Here is a 16,587-nt window from a genome sequence, read left to right as displayed (position 1 = left end):
TAAATTAGTGAAGAATGATAAAGTCGAATTCCACTGTATAAATAAAAGTATTATTTTATAGGAATACTTTTTTTTATTTATGCACTAATTTACATTTTGGCAAACATTATTATCGTTCCACTATATAATAGGTTCTCAAAGTTAGCAACATCGCCCTAAGGTAAGCGATGGACGAATCTCGGTGGGCAATGCTGGCTCTAGGGAAATTTAGTGGGCGATGAAGGAGCCACGGAGGGCGACGGAGTAGTGGGCATAAAGTTTTTTGTTCAAAAAATAATGTGCGTAAATGTTTTAGGTATTTTATATTTATATTAAGGTAAATATATTTGGCATAAAATATAAAGTGTTTTAGGATCTTTTGGAAGTAGCCGCTGTATCCGTTTATTATTTTATAAGTAGCAAATATTTATTATAAATAGCAGAAACGGTATTTGAAGAGGGGACAGGTGGGTGCATTTTGCGATGTCTATTATAACTTAAATTCTGCGAATTTCAGTCAAATTAGATGCGGCCGATATACATTATATTCACAAATGTTTTTCGAGGGCGAAAAGTATTTTTTTGTAAGGAAGATGCGTTCATTTTCTAACATTTCGAAATAAAATAAAGACCATAGATTTTGAAGTAGCACTTGACAATTATGTATATTAAAAGAAAAAACGATTACCTGTGTTGCTCCAGCATATAAATTGTTGGATTCTAAGATATTTTCAAATGTTATTCGAGAGTGTATCCTTATAAAAATATTATAAGCTAGAAGGATTCCAAAAGTTGTGGAAGGTTCAAGTACTACGTATATTAGCACCACCCACTCTTAGAAATTCATTTGGTCATATGCATTTTTTAAGTGTTAAATATACACAATCATTGGGAATATTGCCAAAAAAGATAAATAAACTCGCAAAATTTAAAAAAGTAAAAAAAATCTCCATAATTTTATTATTTAAAAAATCATGGCCAATTTTTCACTTGTTACAATAACAAAAACAAGTGACGTTTGTGTTGTGCGTTTCGGTAGGGGCGTCACTCGCCGGTGTTTTGCTCCATCGATATATGGACTTAGGCGGAGCGTCCGCCCCCGGGGGGCTTCTCTGCGGTCAGTGTTCAATCCCACAATCATGAATCCCTCCAAAATTCAATTATTAACGTGCATAACGTGCATAATCTTGATCATGAATAATAGCCACGTCCTTATCGTTTTCCCTATCGTACAGCCACTCTAATTGCACAAATCGTGTGCGTATTTTATTTAGAATTAACATTTTTTAACGCATCAAAACATAAGAGTTAGGTTATGTGCCACACAGTCATTTTTGGCAAGGTCGTTCACCTTTGCGCGAACTAAACAATGCATTGTTATTTTCAGACGACGCCGAAGACATTTTTAATTGTTTGAATAACGACTTGAGCTTTCATTCTATTTTGGAAGAAGATGCTTCAGCTGAAGAAATTTTAGCGCAAGCAACTCTAGGCTCTCGTTTATCAGATTATTCTAACCAAAACAGCGATGATGATGGAAAAGGGTACTATTTCAATATTTATCATATTTTTCATTTTGGAATTAATCTTGTAATTTATTTTAGTTATCAAAGTAACAACATATTATCTAGTTCGCCGAGTAGTAACTCTAGTGATACTAATTCAGATCTTGGAAATGGATTATTCGACTGGAGTGAGTGTATCTTTTAAATTATGTAACCAACATATATGTTTATTATAATTATTTTTATAATATTATTGTAGGTGAAGTTTATGCTAATATAAATACATCTCAGAATCTAATAAGCAATAACAATACGTTCACTTTGCCGCAAGATTTATTTACTGCGCAAAATGGCAATAGTTTTCAAACTGAGGTTGTAATTAAATATTATTTATAATTAATAAAAATATATTGAATACATTATATTTATAGGATTTACAGCAAATCATTAAACAGGAAGATATTGAAGTCGTAGAAGACAATCGTATAACTATAAATCAAGGTTTGTTCTTATTATAATAATATAAACAGTACGTGTTTTAACATTATCAAATTATTTTTACAGGTAAAAATCTTCCCAAGATTAAATTTGAGCGCGAAAATAACATTAAAGAAGCCTGTAATTTTGTACAATCCGTTCCTTTAAACAAAAACATCTTACTGTCGTTTAATCAAGACCCGAACAATCAACTATTGAATCCGCCGTTGACTCTGAGTCCACCCGAATCTCCGCCTTCAAATTTCAACGCAAACGTATTCAAAATAAATAGTAATTCAGCGCCGAACCTTCGTCTACCCATAAACAGCTTGAGAAACATCAGCATTTTGCCTCAAAATATACCGACTAATGCTAAATTGTCAGGAGTCGTGCGAAAGATTAAAATTCAACCAAAACCTTATACTAAAAACGCAAAATTATCGACACAAAATAGCATAGTATTGAACGCCCAAGAATTTGCAAATATATCTAAGGTATTATATTGAATTAAATCATAATATATAAGAGGCACTTATTATTTATATATTTTAGGTATCAATCGTTCCCAAATCACATAATTCAACTTTAGTAAAAGATGCTATGAAGCTCTCTTATGTGAAACCGATAAACATACTGCCAGCTAAAGAACAGAGCTTTAAGACTAATAATCTTATAGTTAAAAATACGGAAGAAAGAGTTCAAGATAAAAATGCAGCTTTAACGAACGGAAATAATGATTTACAAGTTAATATAAACACATATTATGATATGTTTAATGTTGTTATTAGATGTTTAATTCGTTTTTTTAATGTTTTAGTCGTTACTTATAAAGAGAGAACCTTTGTGTCCGATCTCAGTCAGTACTACTTCAGATACAGATAACGGAACTAAATCTGGATCTAATTTGGTAATCAAAGCCTTAAAGAAGCAACAGAGAATGATAAAAAATAGGTATTTTATCCAATATTACGTATATTTTTTTATTATAGTTCACTGACCGATAAATTTGTCAAAGGGAAAATTCACCGACCCGCTCACAAATAGCACCCAATTTACCGTGTATTGGGGGGTCTATAGTACTTATACTTAAAATATATCTTATCCTAGATAATATACCTATTTTTCTACTATTATTTTTGATTATGTAATTATAATGTTCCTTAACACTAGGTTTGCGTGTATAAACGTGACGGTTGTTATTAAAAATATTATAGAATGCTAATCGAAAAAGGTTATACATCAACTGCAACATTTGATGATTACAGATTAACTTTTCTTTAATGAGATTATCAAGCGCTTATGATTTTTTTGGATCTAGGAAAATTTACCGCCTGCAATTGATCGATAGCAGTTTTCCACCGTGTCAATTTATACCCTACAAATGATCGCTAGCATATTTTATCATCTAGAAAAAAATGAGATGTTTGTTCAAATCATAAAAAGTTTTTTATTTTTTAACACTAGATTTACAGGCATAAAACTGTCAATTTGACGGGTGTCATTAAAAATAGGTATAGCTATGGCCAATTGAAAGTTGACATGGCCGTTCTTATATGTATTTTGATTTGACGTTGAGGAACCCGCCCCTACATATTCCGCACCGCAGCGACTTTCGAGTTTCATTTCACAATTCTACGTGAAAGTCTCTTACAATCTTGTTTGACAAATTATTTAATTATAGGGAGTCCGCCTGTCTATCGCGGAAGAAGAAAAAAGAATACGTGACATCTTTAGAGCATAGATTAGCCACAGCCGAAACCGAATTGGCCGAGTTGCGATGGGAAAACGCAACATTGAAAGCTCGTTTATCTCTAATAGAGTCCAAAAACAGATCGAATGGAAACGTATCTGTACAACAACCGAATCGAACCATAGCCATTAAACCGCGCAAAGGCAATCAAGTAGCGTGGCCTTGCTTGAAATCAGCTTCGAATCTATTCAACGCCTCTTTGAACACCAAGAAGAACGTCGCCATACTCTTCGCTATGATGTTCACGGTCTCTTTGAACATCGGAGGTTTCGGGTAGGTCTTATTTGCCATTCAAAAACACCGATCAATCCTATAATCGCGTTGATGTTTCAGAACGAATTGGATTCGAGGCGAATCGCAAAGAGTTTCGAAGCTATCAGTGATGCCGCGACACACCAGAAGCTTACTTTGGGCGCCTGATTCCGACTTTAGAATAAATAATTATAGTACGATCCGTACAATCTAGTTATTTTGTATTGTTTTATAATAAAATAATAATCATTTTAGGCGAAGAGTTTGTAAATAAATCGACCGTTAATATGTGTACACCGTCTCAATTGAATACGACAGAAAGCGCTAGACTAGCTGATGAACTGCATAGATGGATCAACGGCGCCGATTATGCCAATCTATCGCTCGATATTTCGCATAAATCTTTAGAGCAACTGTTCGTCGACGAAAACTCGATAAATATAGGTGATTAGATTTAATATTTATATTTTTAATATAAAAGGTATAAATAGACAGATAGCATAACTGACATTTTTCCTTATTTACTATTGATTTTTACCACAAAGATAAGATATAAAATAATATTTGAAAAAAATATATATCATATCTTTGTGACAAAAATATTTTAGTGATATAAAATACATATATTATCAATAATTTCACTTAAAAATTGATCAACATTATTGAATTCAAATTTAACCCTTTACCTGCCAAGTCTTTCGGAATATATATATATAAAAAAAAATTTATCCCTAAAGCAAATACAATACAGCCCATTAAAAATGTATGTGATGATGAATTTTTAGATCTGATAATTCTCGCTGAAGTAGCAAATTTCATAACAAAAGATTTAATGATTATTATTTTAGGCAAAACTATGAATATAAGCGACGGTGTAGAAACTCGGAATCAAGATAAGAGAACAGTGAAAGCTAGAAACAGTAGAAGGAACTCAAGATCGGAAGAGAGACGCAAAGCAATTAACGATTTTGTTATAAGCGAATCGAACGAAGATGAAAATGAGATATCCAATGTGATGGGATTTGCATTACAACGAAGACCGGACACTTTCTATTTAGTTGCCATTGGAAAAGAGCGGCTGTTACTTCCGCCCAAGATTCAAAATTACACTTTGCCGCCTAAGATGGCTCTGGTTTTGCCGCCACCGTCTTATAATGGTAATCTATTAATTAATAATGAAATAATAATAATAAGACTGATAACAAATTTATTTTCAGAATCAATGTCGAATGAATATGTTACGCTTTTACAAGTCGACTGTGCTGTTTTAGACACATCTTTATTAAGATTGCGAGCTGATTCTATTCCACAACAATTAATGGTTTTTATTGTATATTATTTATTTTAATATATTTTTCAATAGTATTTAATCCGATTGATTATTTCAGGGCGAAGATTATCAGTTCAACGAAATAGCTAAGAAACGGAATAGAAAGAACGGACCTCTTATGAAAAAGCCTATCAATCTGAAAGTACCCAAGATCAAACGATTCAACAACACCGATAATAGTAAGCCGATCGGCAACGAACTGTTGCTAGAGCACGAGATGAATATATCAAAATGGTTCACAAACACAACTATGAAGAGATTGCTCGATAATTATAAACGGAACAATAGAAAAAATCTACTCGAGAACGGCCCGATTTTTGATAAATTGCGAAACCAACCCGACGAGATGATGCTCGGTAAATATATAACTAATTTTCGAAAAACTGACGCGGTTAAGGATAATACTTCGTTAAACACTGACGAACGATTAAAAAAGATATATTCGTTGAAAGTGGTCGGTAGAAATTGATATAGTCGTACAATCAACACGATTGAATGTCGTGTATCGGCTGTGTTATGAATGGTAGTATTTTGTACCACTTACTATAATAATATTTCAGTATTAAATATACGATTACATTGTAAAACAGTAACAAATTTGTAATATATACTTCATTCCCGTTGAGTTAAGTTTGCAATATTAACAAATCGAAACTGTGCAATTTTAATAATACATATACTTAGGCTAAATTGTTTTGTGTTTGTGAAATTTTATATGTATTTATTCTGTGCAATTTGCTGGCAATAAGAATTTAACTCATCACCAAGAGTAAACTTCACCGTTTGATTCTTCAGTCGTTAGATCACATTCCAGTGCCAAAGCAAATTAAATACGAAACAGTCTATTGCGTGTTATAACTTTCTACTTTCCTATATACTTTATTTCTGTTATATATTGTTGAGATCTTTTATAGATAATGTATTATTTAATTTAATCAAAGTACAAAACACTTTCGATAGCGTGGAAATATTATTAAGAAGTAAGATTGCTTTATTTTCCATAAATATATTTCAGTTCCTAGTTTTAAAACGAAAAGTATCATCTTTATTTCTTTCACTGTGGCAATTTGGTTTAATATAAAAAAATGTTTTAATGCGAAAATTCATTATAACACTTTACCGACCGATGGATTTTATGTCAATTTTTTCAAACATAAGAAAAATTATTCAACTCATACAAATTATATTTTTTGTAATAGTTAAATTTCAATATAAGTTTTTATAACAAAAAAATATAAATCCAACTGATATTTATATATAATATATATAAAAAAAAATTTAATAGGTACATATAATTATATTTTAAGGTACGACATATTTTCAAAAATTCAATTAGTGGTTCTTAAGTTATTTATGATATAGTATGCTTAATAAAATTTTAATTCATGATTTGAAATTATAATTCTCAATTTTTTTCTGCATACAATTCATTATTTAACTTTAGTTAAATACATTTAATTAAACCGGAGTTGACATATGTACATATGTGCAATAATTTTTATATAATTAACTTAAATATATATTTACTAGTAATTAAGACAAATTTCAAAAGTAGTTCTCTATCTTTATTTTTCATTGTATTATTTAAAAAGTTGTACTTACCTTTTATTAAGTATTATGTTTGAAATTATATATTCCATTTTTATAACGTAAATTTAAATATATACATATGATAATGTTTAAGAAACTTCAACAAAATTAAACATCACTTTACAGTTTTTATATTTTAACATTTATTTTTCATCTTTATGTCTTGGAAAAATTGCTATAACTTTCAAACTATTAAGAATTTTAAAACAAATAAATAAAAAATAAAAGTACAAATACATTTTCACCAGTAGATATATACTTCTACTATCGAAAATATAATTTAACTGATAGGCGCTTATATGCTGCTCTAAAATGTCAATGAAGCTCAATTTGACAGTTGCGAAACGTCCACTTGCTGTTCAAACCCAAAACTAATTATAGTTTTAGAACTTTAATTAGGTCAAGTCCAAAATACAAACTAAGCCAACTCATCTCTCAGGGAAAAATAAGCGGAAGAATAAATACAGACAGACATCGCATCTCACATGTTGCTCTACAGTTTGTCTGCATTTAAATATTACACTTATGTTTTAAAAATATGATAGCTATCCTTACCGATACTACTATGAACTTATAAGAGGGCTGATCAAATTATATTCAAACCGAATTTTGGTCAATAGGAGGGCGTAAAAACAATTATCACTTCTCAGAAGGCAAAAATTCACGTCAAAAGCAATAAAATCGTGTCGGCGCCATCGCAGTGGGAACGCTCGGTAACGAGCGTTCCCACTGCGATGGCGCCGACATGATTTTATTGCTTTTGACGTGGATTTTTGACTTCTGAGAAGGGATAATTGTTTTTTGCGCTCTCCTATTGGGCAAAATTCGGTTTAGATGTGCTTTATTCGATTCTCGCTTGTAATATTGTTATAAAAAGTCAATATAAACGCTTGATAATCGAGAATTTTTACCGCGATTGCACGGTTTTACTTTTATTATTTCTAAATGGGGACCAATATTTTCTTTAATTCATAACTTTTTAAAATAGACAAAAATTTTGGCTAAATTCATCACCCAACCTTATCCACCATTTTGTTTAAAAATGGCGTCCATTCAAAATATGAATAATATAATCGTTTAAATAATTCTGAAGATAAAGTGAAAAGGGTCAAAAATTAATGAAATACAAAAAATGTAAATCTGAGACTTGTTTGAATCTCAGATATGCTCGGTTTATTTTATGAAACTTGTGAAAGTGACCAGACTCCTTAAAAATTTTGAAATGACTTTTTCATTTTTTTTAGCAACAATAGTAATTTGCCTCCTCAACAAAAATTTCCGAGATGGTCTTTTTATTTTTCCTTTGATATTTTTAAAATCTGGTCACTATGGTATATCAAAATAAAGATATTTCCCTTTTGTCGAGAATATCGAAAAAAATATATATATATACCGTACACTCCCCAATAACACGGTAAATTGGGGACGTGCTATTTGGATGTCTGTTTATATGTGAGTGAGCCAAAGGAAGGATATCTCACCACACGCACCTGATTCGTACGTACGTATTGCAAAGAATTGTATGAGTATTTTCTAGTCCCCAACTACACGCACCCAATTTACCGTGTTATTTGGGGGTCTACTGTATAGTGATACATTAACTTTAGTGAGTGCTAATTACAATATCCTTATATTGTTTTTTTGACAATCGGTCGGTGAAGTGTAAATTAACTTATCATATTTACGTTATTTTTGACACAATGATTTAAATAAAGCATATCAATGCGAAAATTCATATTAAACAATTGTTTAATATTTTTAGGTGCTAAATTTATTATATTTTTCAATCATTAAAATTGTCTTGATCTCTGATTTTTAAAATTATTTAGATTTATTTTACGTTTAATGAAAATTGATGTATTAAAACTGTTTTATAAAAGTTGTCTTTAGACTAAAAAAAAGGAATATAAAATTCATTAATAAAAAGATTGATTTTTAATATTGTTTTATTTTTTAAATCCAATAAATTATGACTACGTAACACAATACAATAACTAGAAATCTCCCCATATTCCTGTTAACTTGATCTGATCTCTGGCCGATCTGAAGTTCTCCTCCATTATGAATACTTTCTGGTTCTTGAATGCGAATCCGGAGCCTTGGAAAAGCTGCGGTATATACTTCCCTTTAACCACTTCGACGTCTTCCACTGTAAAGTACATTTGTTTTTTTTTCATCGGATTATAGCTCGTGAAGATGGCCACGTACTTCTCGCCGCTGTTGTATATTCTCAAAACAGTCCTATTGGTCAATGTAAAGATGAAACCCAAGAGAATAGCATAAAAAAAAAACAGTGCTCCGATCTCCACGTCGCTTGTAGCCAATGCGAACTGCTGGGGACCGTAATATTCACCCAATTCGTACAAAGGCTCCTTCAATATAAAAATTCTGTAAACTATAACGATTGTGGTCGCACTGATAAGTAAAATGGCCAGACCCAACACAAAGTTGACGTATTTGTCTAATTTCCCTTTGTATATGAGCTCATAGGTCGGGGGTATCTCGTCGTATTTCAACCATTTCTCTTCAGCTTCTTTCGGTAACTTGTTTCCTACGCCTCTGTATAAGTAAACTTTCTGGGTAGTGAATTTGATCAATCTTTCGTTTCTCAGCAACAGAGAATTTCTGCTCAAGATGGGGGCGTACCGACAGCATTGTCTTAAGCTTCGCAAATGACTCAACATCTTGCAGTTAAAACGTTTTCAATTGTAGATTATTGAAATATTTATAACACTGACATTACGGCACCGGAGATAAATTTGAGGTTCAGTCAATGTTGCCAGTGTAAAAAATGTCATAAGCTCTCAATCAATTAATATAATTTCACAATAATAATTATTTGAAACATTCTAATTGTTTTTTAGTATATTCAATTAAGAATTACCTCTATGATTTTTTAAATCGAAAAGCCTTTATTCAAACAAAAGATTCGCAAACAAATTTAACCGAATTATTTGTTAATTTTTTAGAAAAAACCGTCATATTTTATATACAATTGCTGTATAGTGACTGGTTGGCAATAAGACATCAATTAGCCACATTACCGTAACTAAAACAATTTGGCCCGCACGCAAAAGTTACTAAAGCCTCCCCTTTCTTACTATTTTTGCTACAAAAATGAAATTAATAAACATTCAGATTATAAATTTCCTTATTTCTCACCTTTAAATTTCAAAATTCTGCAGTCACGCCTTGCAATGACATGTTTTGTTTCTTTAAAAAATCAAACAATTTAAAATCACTCAAAAAAATAATATGAACAAACGATACAGCCAATGTCAAATACAAGGGAATGCGTTACAATATCCAAAATAAATTATGTTTTACAAAAAACAAATAATCTGTTTCTCCCCCGAATCACCGCATTGACCAGATGATCGAAAGCTGGAAAATCGATGAACAATGGACTTATTCCAATCACTTATGTCAGGAACCTACATGTCAAAATAAAACCATACTTTTAAAAAAAAATATTCTTTAAAATTATAAAGAAATAATGATACAGAGGTTTTGATATAAAATACAATTCATTATCATTATAAACTATTCATAATCACTGCAATAATCATCAAAATTATCAATGAAAATGGATTAGAACTAACATGTTTTACTCCACTTCTGTCCCATTTATCGATTATAGTAATTCTGCCGTAAACTCTCATATAATCAGAGTTTTCATATTGTATGTATGTTACCACGGATTCTACATCGCTAAAATTTAACACTTCGTGGCTAACGCCTTTGTTTTTAAACATACTGTATCTTTCACCTCCTTTAAACATAAATATTGGCATTAAAATTTTATAATAATTGTTATCTTCAACAGAAAAGTACTCCGGAACGTTGCAAGAAGCACAGCGCGCCTTTACCGATACTACTCTAGACCCTGGTGATTTTTTAAGATCATACTTTACTATCAGACCGGACAATTGCAAAAACGCTCCCGGTCGTTCAATCAGATCGTATTTATAAACCGAGTTCTCTAAAGCTTCTTTAATATATCTCCCACTAATGTTGACAGCGACGATTGGATCTTGATATGGCAAAGCTGCTAATAGGTTGCTTTTACTTATATTACCATCTGATGCAATAATGGAACTCCTAACACCGCCACTGTGCAGCATAGACACGGAAGCATCAGTTTTGTTATAAGTATATTTATATGTAAAAACCATTGCGTCTGCTAAAAAATTTCCCAACTCGCATTCTTTAATTCTACAATTGGATACAGATCCGTCAAGTAGTAATTTAGTAGTTCCGATTATCTGATCCTTCAATGCTACTATGTCGTATCTGTATTTTTCTAATAAAGCAAGCACGTCACTATCTTGAGGTATGTTATTGTTCAATAAGATTGGTTCCCCGTCAAAACTCAGAATCTCTCCATTGGAATCGAATTTTATATTAATCCTTCCTATATATTTGGTGAAGGCGTAGGCTTGCACTACTAGAACTTTTCTACCCGATCGCTGTTTAATGATCGTCGGATAAGGACCTCGACTTTCGTCAATATCAGGTGTTTCACCACTCCATAGGAATGTATGAGAATGTCCTCCCACGATTAAATCGATTCCTTCTACGTCTCTAGCGATTCTTTTATCGATTTCATATCCAGAATGACCTAATGCAATCAAAATTTTCACTCCCTCTCTCTGAAGTTTGTTCACTTCGTATCGAATTGAAACAACTTCGTCTTCAAATACGATTCCATTCGGAGATGCTAACGTCTTAGTCTCCGATGTCAAATAACCGATAACACCGATTTTAATGCCTCGCAAGGTGAATATATGCGATTTCATTAGATTCTTCTCCTTCGCTAAATCTGGTTCTTTGCTAAAATTTAAATTGGCTGCTAAAATAGGACATTCTAAATTTGCGATGAACGGAACTAATCCATTAACTTTGTTGTCAAACTCGTGATTTCCCAAAGACTAAAACAAATAATACATGTATGAGGTTGAGTCAAATACATATTTAGTATGGTGATACCAGGGACGTCATTTGTGGGAGGCATTCCCCCTCTTGAATTTGGCCAGAAAATGTATGCCATTTAATGAAATATGTACCCCATGAATCTTAATGAATTTAAAAAAATTAAAAAATACGACTACTGACTGGCCAATTTTTGCGACCCCCCCGCTAAATTACGCACTAAATACAAATCAAAGTTTTTTGGGTAATCCCTCAAAAAAAATTTAAAAAAATAGTAACGAATCTATCCCGAAAATACTTTTTTAATTATGTCACATATTCTGCAAATTTCGGTCATAGTAGACACCCCGATAAACATTTTATTCACAGATGTTTTTCGAATGCGTAAAAACATTTTTTGTTGTTATGAAGAAGCGTCTTATTGTCTCGCATTTTGAAATAAAACAATTATCACTTTTCAGAAGGCAAACATTTACGTCAAAAGCAATAAATTCGTGTCGGAGCCATCCCAGTGTGAAAGTGGAAGTATGTAGAAAGATCATTTTCTACAATGAAAAGAATAAAAATAGTCAAAATGAGAATAAATTGTCAGCTCTTGCATTAATATCATTCGAAAAAAATTTGCAATTCGAATAATTATATTAAATCGGTAAATCAATGGAAAATATGTCATTGCGTTATCGGCCACCTTTTTTTTATTTTATGTGAATTATTTCAATTATATTTTATGATTAATCAATATAAGCTCTTCAAATTAGAACAATAACGTTATACAGTGTATTTTGTTTACTTATGTACATAGTAACCATTTTCTAACATCGAGCGTATCCATGGAAATTTAAAATAATTAAATTCTTTTTTCTGATTGGTCGAATCAGTTGAGAAATGAGCTTATGCAATAATAGGCTTTATGTGTATGTAAATAGATACTATTATTCCATAGCAGATAGAGCATTTTGCCCTGGTAGCTTTTAAACCAATTACATATATATAATAATAAATAAATTATTAGCTCCCCTACCTCTTCACCTATTCTATACTCCTGGTAGATTATGACAAAAAACCCGTACAAAAACCGTTTCGTGTGTCACAAAATGGTAGTTAAAAGCGATAATGTTTTAGCATATGCTTTGGTGATTGCAGGAATTAAGGAAAAACACTTTTTGTAATAATTACAACAATAAATCAATTATCTGCTTCACAGATCGACTAATTTGAGAACCGCTAAGGAATGTGTTGCCATTCGCCGCCATCACGTCAGTGTTACCGGAGTGCCAACTAATTTTTGGCATAATGTATAAGTATGTCTTCACAATAAAATATTTCATTTATCATAAAATCAATTTAACCTAAAAGTAACATTTTAAGTTGAAAGCTAAGTTAAACAGCAATGTGCTACTGCATAGGTGAAGACAAGAGACTAAAAATTGTATATAGGCAAGTAATAAAATAAATTTGTAATAACAGGATAAATAAAAGCAATTATAATGAATACAGAATGAGTTTGGATCTATCTCGAGCAGAGTTTTAATGATCTAAAAGATTTTTTATGTCAAATAATAAAATGTCTTAAATTAAATTATAAATTGTAGCATTTCTCATAAAAATCTCATAGTATTTATTTATTATTATTATTTTTGTCTTTATTTCTGGATTTATACATAATTTATTCTCTTAGTCTTGTCTGTATCTTTGTTTGTTCAGTGTCTGTCTTAATTCATATTATGCTTACTTTGAAAAAAATATTTTTTGCCCCCTGGCCCCACCTGTTTCTATTGTCACCAGCCACCACTGCATAAAACGTTAATTTAGTGCCAAAATTAAATAAAAACCAAATTGTTACAGGTCAGTAATTTTGATGTAAGATATTTACATGTAGTGTATAAATCGTATCTATACTGATAAATGTTACTAGCTACAGTTTTTATAAAATTTCCACATACCGAAAAATATAATTGTTGTCTTTATCTACTAAATACAAGCAGCTTGCTTTTTAAAAATCACTTACATAAATATTTAACAAAATCTTTTTCAAAGGCTTTTTTTAAAATTATTTATCTCAGTAATGAGTATTTGCAATTAGTGACTTTTGTCAACATATAGACGGTATATTGTATATTTATTAAGATATTGTATTATAGGAAATTTGGCACTTTCCTTTGCAGCTCTCTCTGGCAATACTAATAAAATTTGCAGATCTTAATATATAATAATACACCCATACCTCGCTTTACGGCCTAGATACGTTCCACGAAACTTGGCCGCAAAGCGAAAAGCCGTATAACGAATCAATTATTCTAATACAAATTCATACAAATTCAAATGGATCGGTTCTAAATTTGTTAAATATGTAACATGGTTTATCATTTAAAATGCATTTTATCTTTTTATTTCATTTAAATCAAAAATACATACATAACAAGTACATACATTTGTACATAAAATAATAACAGACTCCAAAAACCAACAATAATCCATAAACAAAAATTAAACAACTTCATGTTACATAAAATATGTGTATCAATACATACATAATTTTTTTTTAAATGGCTTTAATCTGAAGACGATGAAGAAATGGTAGCCTGCAGATCACTGTCGTTCTCATTTTTCGCTGGTAAGGATGGACCTGGCTTAAAAAAATTGTCCAACGTTGTTTGTCTTGCCTTTTTGTCTCTTTCTTTCTTCAGTGATTAATAACAGCTAATGGCTGAGTTAATTCCTCGAGAAACTTTAGCGCTACGTTCGACGTCAGGATCGTTTTCAAGGAAGATGTTTATTCCTTGTTCGAAATAGGAAAAAGCTTTTGACAATTTTTTCGATGTTAGCTGTTTGGATACAACGGCTCTGTCTCTTCATCAAATGCCGGTTTTGCTTGCAACTGAATGAGTTCCTTACATGAAAGAGGTTCCCTATTAGCTTCAAGTAGATCAAGCACATCACGTTCGTTCAAACCTTCAAAGTCGAGATCATGTGCTAGATCCAAAATGTTTTGGCTAATTTCAGGAAGGCAATTAACTTCTGCATCAGTACTTTTTACACATTCTGGCCATATTTTTTTTCAAACATGGTTCATTGTTGTTAATTTTAATTCCTTCCATGATTCACTGATGCTGTCAACAGCATCCTTGATGTTATAGTTTTTCCAAAATGTTTTAATTGAAGATTTACCATCGGTTTCCCTTATAAGTTGTCGGAAAGTTTGGCGTATGTAATGTGTCTTAAAAGTGGCTATTGCACCCTAATCCATTGGTTGGATCAGAGCTGTTGTATTTTTCGAAAGATACTCAATCATGACATCTTCAGATAGTTCGGATAAATTAGTAGGATGCCCTGGTGCATTATCCAAAATTAGCAAAGCCTTGTTGCTTAAGTTATTGTCTCGCAAATATTTTTTCACTTCTGTGCAAAAGTGATTTTTGCACCAATCCTCTAAAGTAGCTTTAGTCATCCAAGCTTTCTTGTTGGATCTCCATATGACGGGTAATTGATTTTTATTTAGTCCTTTAAGAGGTCTTGGATTTTCGGACAAATATATTAAAAGTGGTTTTAGCTTAAAATCACCAGCGGCATTTGCACCAAGTAGCAAAGTGAATCGTTTTTTAGACACCTTATAACCAGGCGCAGATTTTTCGGTTTTTGAAATGTACGTGCAATCAGGCATTCGCTTCCAATAAAGCCCTGTTTCGTCTACGTTAAACACTTGTTCAGGTTTATGACCACCTCTTTCAATAATTCCCTTTAAAATTTTGGGATATTCCTTAGATGCGGCCTCATCGGCGCTAGCTGCTTCACCTTTCATTTTAAAATTATGCAAATTAAATCTATTTTTAATTTTTTTTAAAAATCGATATCGAAAAAAAGTTTTTTTGCCGTTATAGCGAAACATTTTAGGCCGTAAATTGAAAACGTGCCTTAATTGAAGAGGGCCGTTATGGGTGTATATGTATGATAGATACGAGTACAGTCCTGTGAGGTAATAGTTCAGGCTTTTGACGCCAAAGTCAAATTGGCGCTGCAAATGACTTATCTCACAAATAGCATGTTATTGGGGGAGTCTACTGTATTAAAAATAAAAAACGACCACACTGGAAAAAACTGAAATGACGTCCCTGGGTGATACGTGTGTATCACTCTAGAAAGTGTACAAGTGGAGATAATAAATATATTTATGGTTTTACTTACTACAGCGTCTGGTTTAAGGATGTTGATAAAATCTGCAGCGATTTTCCATTTGTGAACTGCGAACCATATGGTGCCAGTGAAAGTATCGCCGGCGTTTAAGTACAAAACTGCCGGACCGTTTTCTATTAGTGATTTTCTTCGAGCATCTCTTACACTAAAATTAAATAATACTCTATAGTTACAAGCTTTTTCCGAGTTCCTCACATCAATATTATGGCACTTACACATTGGCTATTCGAGCGAATCCGCCGAAACATTTACTATTATTTGCATATTTTTCATCACAAGTTTGCTCGAATCTTGCATGCATATCATTATTGTGCAAAATTTGCAATAAGAATGTCGATTGGCAACATTTAACCAAGATACATATTATCAGAATGAATATATTCATTATTCGAGAGAACAGAACACTTGCACTTATTTGATTGATTTTGTATAATTTATACTACCTACAAATATAATTTATCAATAATTTTTACATTTTTATTCATTATATTATGAGCGATTATTAACCTCAACCGTAAGTAACTCTCGACTGCGAATTAAACACACTCGTGGTCAATAAAAAAATAAGATAATTTTGGACA

General features: G+C 31.7%; 2 protein-coding genes across 3 annotated transcripts; one reads left to right on the top strand and one right to left on the bottom strand.

Annotated features, from left to right (window-relative positions):
- The first annotated feature begins 995 nt into the window (after positions 1 to 995).
- Positions 996 to 6,456, top strand: Atf6 (bZIP_ATF6 domain-containing protein ATf6). 2 transcript variants are annotated; one of them, XM_088198455.1, is made up of 14 exons: positions 996 to 1,096; positions 1,367 to 1,523; positions 1,584 to 1,672; positions 1,744 to 1,856; positions 1,925 to 1,985; positions 2,049 to 2,455; positions 2,514 to 2,705; positions 2,779 to 2,912; positions 3,643 to 3,984; positions 4,045 to 4,157; positions 4,219 to 4,407; positions 4,812 to 5,120; positions 5,181 to 5,284; positions 5,352 to 6,456. In XM_088198455.1, exons 1-14 carry the CDS (start codon positions 1,054 to 1,056, stop codon positions 5,760 to 5,762), a joined length of 2,664 nt encoding a protein of 887 aa, XP_088054581.1. In that variant the 5' UTR covers positions 996 to 1,053; the 3' UTR covers positions 5,763 to 6,456. The 2 variants fall into 2 exon arrangements, with proteins under 2 accessions (XP_088054581.1, XP_088054580.1); XM_088198454.1 differs by having other exon boundaries at positions 1,916 to 1,985.
- Positions 6,457 to 10,341: 3,885 nt separating this feature from the next.
- On the bottom strand, positions 10,342 to 16,565 carry LOC148229179 (protein 5NUC-like). Its single transcript, XM_088198479.1, has 4 exons — positions 16,514 to 16,565; positions 16,222 to 16,449; positions 15,998 to 16,151; positions 10,342 to 11,814 (listed from the first exon to the last, which is right to left on the bottom strand). Exons 2-4 carry the CDS (start codon positions 16,389 to 16,391, stop codon positions 10,420 to 10,422), a joined length of 1,719 nt encoding a protein of 572 aa, XP_088054605.1. The 5' UTR covers positions 16,392 to 16,449; positions 16,514 to 16,565; the 3' UTR covers positions 10,342 to 10,419.
- Between the last annotated feature and the right edge of the window lie 22 nt (positions 16,566 to 16,587).

Source organism: Plectrocnemia conspersa, unplaced genomic scaffold (assembly GCF_051122295.1).
Source record: "Plectrocnemia conspersa isolate PC_06_02 unplaced genomic scaffold, ASM5112229v1 ptg000011l, whole genome shotgun sequence".
Classification (NCBI taxonomy): Eukaryota; Metazoa; Arthropoda; class Insecta; order Trichoptera; family Polycentropodidae; genus Plectrocnemia; species Plectrocnemia conspersa.
Note: the sequence above shows the minus strand (reverse complement) of the source record. Positions and strands in the feature narration are given on the sequence as shown.

Coding starts and splice junctions, on each gene's coding strand:
- Atf6 (XM_088198454.1), top strand. CDS start 1,054: ATGGACTTAGGCGGAGCGTCCGCCCCCGGGGGGCTTCTCTGCG. Junction 2,913..3,642: donor CAGAGAATGATAAAAAATAG/GTATTTTATCCA, acceptor ATTTAATTATAG/GGAGTCCGCCTGTCTATCGC. Junction 4,158..4,218: donor CTTTAGAATAAATAATTATA/GTACGATCCGTA, acceptor TAATCATTTTAG/GCGAAGAGTTTGTAAATAAA.
- LOC148229179 (XM_088198479.1), bottom strand. CDS start 16,391: ATGAATATATTCATTCTGATAATATGTATCTTGGTTAAATGTTGCCAA. Junction 16,152..16,221: donor TTCGCTCGAATAGCCAATGT/GTAAGTGCCATA, acceptor ATTTAATTTTAG/TGTAAGAGATGCTCGAAGAA. Junction 11,815..15,997: donor TCCTTAAACCAGACGCTGTA/GTAAGTAAAACC, acceptor TATTTGTTTTAG/TCTTTGGGAAATCACGAGTT.